This window comes from Zea mays, chromosome 10 (assembly GCF_902167145.1).
Source record: "Zea mays cultivar B73 chromosome 10, Zm-B73-REFERENCE-NAM-5.0, whole genome shotgun sequence".
NCBI lineage: Eukaryota > Viridiplantae > Streptophyta > Magnoliopsida > Poales > Poaceae > Zea > Zea mays.
This window is the reverse complement of record NC_050105.1, coordinates 40,490,315-40,496,445: the sequence shown is the minus strand read 5'-3', so window position 1 is coordinate 40,496,445 and position 6,131 is coordinate 40,490,315. Positions and strand designations below refer to the sequence as shown.

The 6,131-nt window shown below is 49.6% G+C and overlaps 1 protein-coding gene across 2 annotated transcripts; it reads right to left on the bottom strand.

The window, feature by feature from the left end:
• Window positions 1-3,995: 3,995 nt before the first annotated feature.
• On the bottom strand, window positions 3,996-5,699 carry LOC103642390 (uncharacterized). 2 transcript variants are annotated; one of them, XM_008665672.2, is made up of 2 exons: window positions 4,470-5,699; window positions 3,996-4,391 (listed from the first exon to the last, which is right to left on the bottom strand). In XM_008665672.2, the coding sequence occupies exons 1-2, from the start codon at window positions 5,697-5,699 to the stop codon at window positions 3,996-3,998; spliced, it is 1,626 nt and encodes a 541-aa protein (XP_008663894.1). The 2 variants fall into 2 exon arrangements, 1 of the variants encoding a protein (XP_008663894.1); XR_002265883.1 differs by having other exon boundaries at window positions 4,351-4,391; window positions 4,476-4,569.
• Window positions 5,700-6,131: the final 432 nt, after the last annotated feature.

Sequence of the window (6,131 nt, the reverse complement as noted above, 5' to 3'; positions counted from 1 at the left end):
TTAAAGAGAAGATCCTCGACCTGTAGAGGCACACCCATTAGATTAATCTTGTGGATCATCTACAATACCTTTCCGACGCGTCGGATTATTTCTTCGTCCTCGGAGGATGATGTTGATGGTTGATTATCTTCATCATCATCACTTTCTTCTTCTTCCTCTTCTTCACTTGAAGAACTTGGAGTGGGAGCCTTATTTTTACCCTTCCTTTCATCACATGCAAAAGCATATGGCCTTAAGAAAGTTGGCTCCTCTCTCCGACACATTTTTCGCGACATCTCAAAGGCCACGATTTTCCCAATCACAATGGTCAGGGTCATTGTACTCAAGTCCTCCATGTTGTGAAGAATAGTGATAATGCTCCCATATCTTTGTTGTGGTAGCAGGGAGATAGTCTTCCTCACAATATCCACATCACCTAGCTTATTTATGCTAATAGAATTGAGCTCATTGATAATTAGATTCAAACGAGAATACATGTCTCTAACAAGCTCATTATCCTTCATAGCAAAAGAATTATACTCATTTAAGACTAGGCAATGTTTTGCTCACGGACATTGGATGTGTCGTCATGGAGCTCGTGCAATTTTAGTCAAATCTCATTAGCAGTTTTCAATGTAAAAACTTCATTAAAAATATCTAGAACTTGGATGTGTCGTCACAGACATTGATTAAAAAGCAAGGTAGAGATGCAAACTCTCGTGGATGACATTGGTATTTTTACTGAGGTATCCAGAACCACGCAAGGTCTCGACTAATCCTCATTGGTGCCCCTACGCAAAGGGAAGCCCACGTGAGGGCCAAGCACCACGGTCGAGTAACTCCCGCGGGCCTTCACCACGCGCAAGTGGTGCTCCGCTTCCAGCTCCTCTCGAGCGCTCCTCGTCGTCTCCATTGTCGAGCTTCCAGCCGAAACGTCGTGGGTCGCGTTCCCTCCGGTACACGGTGACGATCGTGACACATACTCGGTTATCACGGTCTCGCAAGACTCTCGTCCCACTCGATACAATTACAACGGCTCGCGCAAGATCCGAGGGGTTGTGTGGTTTTTCTAAACTCACTCAACTAACTAGGATTCACCTAAAGCAAGCGCTAAAGCGGTCTAACTAACCTAAGCACTTCGCAAAGCACCTACGCTAATCACCGAGTGATTCTATTAAGCACTTGGGTGTATGAGCACTTGGAAATGTCTACTATATGCATTGGTATGTTGCTTGGGCTCCCACATCTTGGAATGACCGGTTAGTGTGATATTTATAGACCCCAACACAAAACTAGTCGTTGGAGAAAAGTTGTTGCTCTCTGTGGCACACAGGACAGTCCGGTGGTGCATCAGACAGTCCGGTGCCCTGTGTCCGGGGCGCCTAGTCATTGGACTTACACCACAGGTGACAGTTGGCGCGCAAGCTTTTCACACCGGATAGTCCAGACTTCACACCGGACAGTTTGGTGGTCTTTCCTCCATAGTGCCACCTTGAACTAGCCGTTGGGTTACAGTTCCTGGTGCACCGGATAGTCCAGTGTGCCACCAGACAGTCCGGTGCTTCAGACCAAATAGTCCGTCATGGCAACACTTCCTTCGTTTCTTGGACTTCACTTGAGCTTCATAATGTCTTCTTTTGAGGTGTTGCTTTTATCAATGCCTTGGTCCAAGTAACTTTAGCATCCTGTGAACTACAAACACAAACACTAGCAAACACGTTAGTCCACAGGTTATGTTGATCATCAGACACCAAAATCTATTCAGCCAAATGGCCCGGGATCCATTTTCCTTACAACATTAACACTTCGAAGAAGCGTTAAATCAAGGACAAAGGTCTACATATTTATCTTGTGTTGCCTTGATTTTCAATGTCTTCAGCGAATTAAGATCAAGTATCCAACAGGGGATGAGATAAGGGATCTGTTGGAGATAGCCTAACACAAGAACACAATCTAATGATGTAACATGCGATGACTTTGGCTTCTCGAGCAGTCGGTGTATGTGCTTATATATTTTACACTGTTAGGTACCTAATACTTGAAAAATACAATAGTACTATGGTATTCAAAACAATGTTTTAGAGGCTAATGTTGTCTCTAGTAACTACCATATATATATAATTCTCTGTAAACACTATGAACTATACTGCAAATTCTTTATTTTATATGATTGGGCGTGGACATTAAGACCAATGAAACACATTTGGGGGAGAATACCGTTTTTTATGTACGACGGCAACATTCTAAAAATCTCTCTACAAAATTTGCGTTGGAATACAGGATATGATCACAATGACAGGTAGGGTGGCAGAGCAGCCGATCGTCATGACTCCTCAATTGGACGTTCTCATTGGGCGCTTGTGGTGAGGAGTCCGAATCACCAGATCATCGACTGCAGGGGCGGATCTACACCCAGGGCTGCCTGGGCTGCAGCCCCGGTCGGCAGTCACGACCCACTAGAGAGTAGAGGCCCATCGTCGTGTCCAGCCTCAACCCTAGCTCTAGCCGCCGCTTGGCTCCTGCCGTTCTGCGCGCGGCCGCACCTCCTCTCCAACTCCAGCGCCGCAGCGCGCTCGCCCGAGGCCCGCGTGGCCGTGCCTTCTGCCCTCTTCTGTCCTCTCCAGGCTCTAGCTCTCTAGCACCACAGCGCGCTCGGCTGCTCGCTCGCGGCCCGCGAGGCTGCGCCTCCTCTCCAGTCTCCAGCGCCGCCCAGCCAGGCGCGCTCGACCGCTGACCGCCCAGCATGCGAGCAGCCGAGCAGGGCGGACGCGGACGGTGGATCGCCGGATCGGAGCATCGAGCACCTCGTGCTCGTGGGCGCTACGCGCCACTGCGCCAGGGGCGGATCTCCGAAGAGGTGAAGACGACTGATTTTGAATTAAACCACACTTTAAGCTTTAAAGATCAGGCGCTGTCAACTGTATTGTTTTTGCAGAGTTTGAAGATGATCTAGATCTTTATGTGCTGAAGCCTTTGAAGTACATTGGAATTGAAGTTTGGCAGGTAGTAAATATATAGTATTTTTCTTTCAAAAAGGATTTCTTTGGCATAATTTTAGCTTATTGCTGCCTTCTTGACTCATGTAAGCACCATGTAGACTTATATCTCAAACGTATGCAGGTAAAAGCTGGTTCAGTTTTTGACAACATTCTGATTTGTGATGACCCTAAGTATGCAAGAAAGGTTGTTGAGAAAACTTGGGGTGCAAATAGGGAGGTAATTGCAGATGAAAATTTACCAAATTGAACTGGGCTTCTCCTGGGAACACTATCTCAATTTTCTCCATTCTTGTAGGCTGAAAAGGAAGCTTTTGAAGAAGCTGAAAAGGAGAGGAAAGCTAGGGAGGATAGGGTAAGAATGAAGCATTATGATTTATGAATTATACATATTCAGTTGGATCTAGTTATTTCTATGTTGATCATCATTTATGATTCTTGAGTCAAAAGAATAACCAAAAGCTGTTAAAGAGGGTAATGATAATTGCTTAATTGCTTTGATTTGAAGTTTTGATTTGATTATTTGTTTGGTAGTAGTCCCATGTTTATAGCCCCCTCTTGGATCGATCCTGGATCCGCCACTGATCGACTGTGTGGAAGGTTGAACGCAAATCGCAAAGACAATCTCATTTTTCTTGGTGATATTTTCTCCGTTGACGATGTGATAGACCGTCAGTGTGTTCAAGACTTAACAACACATATGGAAGCAATTGACGACTGTGTGCTATCCTTCAAAACTGCAGCGAGGCAATATGGAAGCAACGGACCATCCGTTTGCAGAGATTGACTGAAAGCTAAAGACATAAACATTCGTCGGACGCATCTCATCCAATCCCAAAAGGGTGAAGGCATCCGAATGAACCATTGGACTGATAAAACCAGTTATTAGGTGAGTTATTAGGTGTTGACTGGATGGTGATGAGAAAAGAAATACAAGCCTGACCAGCAAGCAGCCGAAAACCCGATTGATAGAGAATTTGAATCATGCATATGCCTGATATGCATACATATATAGCATAGTTACATAGTTTCATACTCCTCGTGGAAGTACCTCGTGTGTGGATGGTTCGGGGTATCGTCTTCCTTGGGCCGGCACACGGTAATGCTTGCCTCGCTTGAGGCCTTCTCCAATGCGGCCACCCGCTCATGGATGACCTTTAGTCGGTCATCTCCTAGAGCTCCCTCCCCTTCCGGCGTGACCAGCACCAGCTGCTGGAGGACAGGGGACTTATCCAGGAAGAAGCTGAGCAACCGCAGCTGGCACCATGTCCCACTAAAATTCACAAACTTGATGAATGTCAGCTGGTCAAGGACGATCTCCTCCTTGGGTGCCATGTCTTTGCTATCATCATTCTCGACGCTCCACACTGCTGCGGATGAGCTGCCTTCTCCCTCCGGCTCGTGATCAATATGGAGCTGCGGATGGAGTTCAGCTCCGGTAAGCAGCAGCTGGAAAAACGAGTTTTACGAGCCCAAGAAATGAGAGAGCCTTACACACACAAAGAGCCGTTGAAGGACTGGAAGTGGGATGAGCTTGAAGAAACCGGACACGGCCTCAAGGCAGTAACCTTCGTAGTCCATCAGCAGCTGCAACTCTTCTAGGTTCGGCATGTCTTTGAATGGGTCGAGCCAGCTGAGTGAATCAACATGTTGATCCGATCCACAAGAGTAAATAGTCACCGATCGAATTAATTTGTGAGCATTGTGATTTTCGGTACGTACCAGCAAGCCGATGGAGCAAATAGTCAGGATCCGGGCTAGCACGACGTCGAGGCACAAGGAAGGGTAGAGCGCGTTATGCTCGGTGTCGAGGCGGGTGTCGCAGCCGATGTGCGACAGATACACGTCCCGGAGGGCCGGTGGGCCGAGTAAGTCGACTTCAACAGGAGTATCCCAATCCCATTCACAGGGGGCGTCGGGGTTGGTGACGAAGATGTTGCAGTGCAGGGCGAACGACTCCAGCGCGGGCGCATCGACGCAGAGTTGTTTCAAGGCCTGGCAGCCCACGAGCTCCAGCACCCGCAGCGTCTCGCTGGCAACGCTCACCATGGCGAGGCGGGAGCAGCGCCTCAGGCTAAGGCGCTCGAGCGCCGGACAGTTGGCGACAAGGCCCCGGAGCGCCTCGTCGGTGACGTCGACATGGCTGAGGGAGAGCGAGCGGAGGCCGGCGAGACCCACCGCGGGGAGCGGAACAGCGTGGAGGCTGAACGAGCCGAGCGCCAGCCGCTCCAGTGAGTTCCTGGCCTGGAACAGATCAGCGGGGAGCTCCAAGAGCGGCGCCTCATGACCGGCGTGCGGGTCCTCCTCCTCCTCGCCCTCCTCCTCCTCGTCCTCCTCCTCCGGCGGCGGCGGTGCCAGATCCACTTCGACCGCCCTGGCGCCCCTTCGCAAGCCAGTCGCGATCCACCCGATGACGTCTTGCCCGTCCAGATCTGATGGGCAAACCAGTGCCACGCGGAACATGTCGAGCGGCGCACCGAGCTCTGTGTGGAGCCGGAGGCAGCGATCCACCGTGGCCGCAGACAGCGCCGGCGGCTGGCCGCGGGCAAAGTCTGGGTCGTCGGTGAGGTCGACAACTGGGGAGCTGGCGAGAGCACGGATCCACTGGGACTCCCACCACCGGGAGAGAGCGCCGGTGCGGACGGCCTGCTTGAGCGAGAGTTTGCGGAGGATGGATTGGAGGACGTCGTCGGGGAGGCAGCTCCGTCGGTCCTTCTGCTCCATGGTTCCCCTCTGAGGCGGCTCCGGTGTGGTTTGCCACTCTTGGTTTTGGCTCCCTGCTATCTCGTGTCTATAATTGATAGAATCATGTGTGTTTATGATAATGGTAAAATTGCTAATGGCTTCGTGCGGTAAGTGTGATTCCATGTTAAGCTGGACGGGGTATGCTATCTCGTGTCTATAACTGATAGAATCATGTGTGTTTATGATTTGTGGGTACGATGACATACTGGTGAAGCCCACAAATGATAATAGTAAAATTGCTAATGGCTTGGTGCGGTAAGCGTGATTCCATGTCAAGCTAGACGGGGTATTTATGTTGCTATGCATATGCCTGGTGGTGGTGGTACCTTTCCAACTTTCCTTCCTATGCAAGATTTGGAGTTGTCTAACTTGCCACAATTTTGTCTATCTTTTTCTGTCTAAGAGCATCTC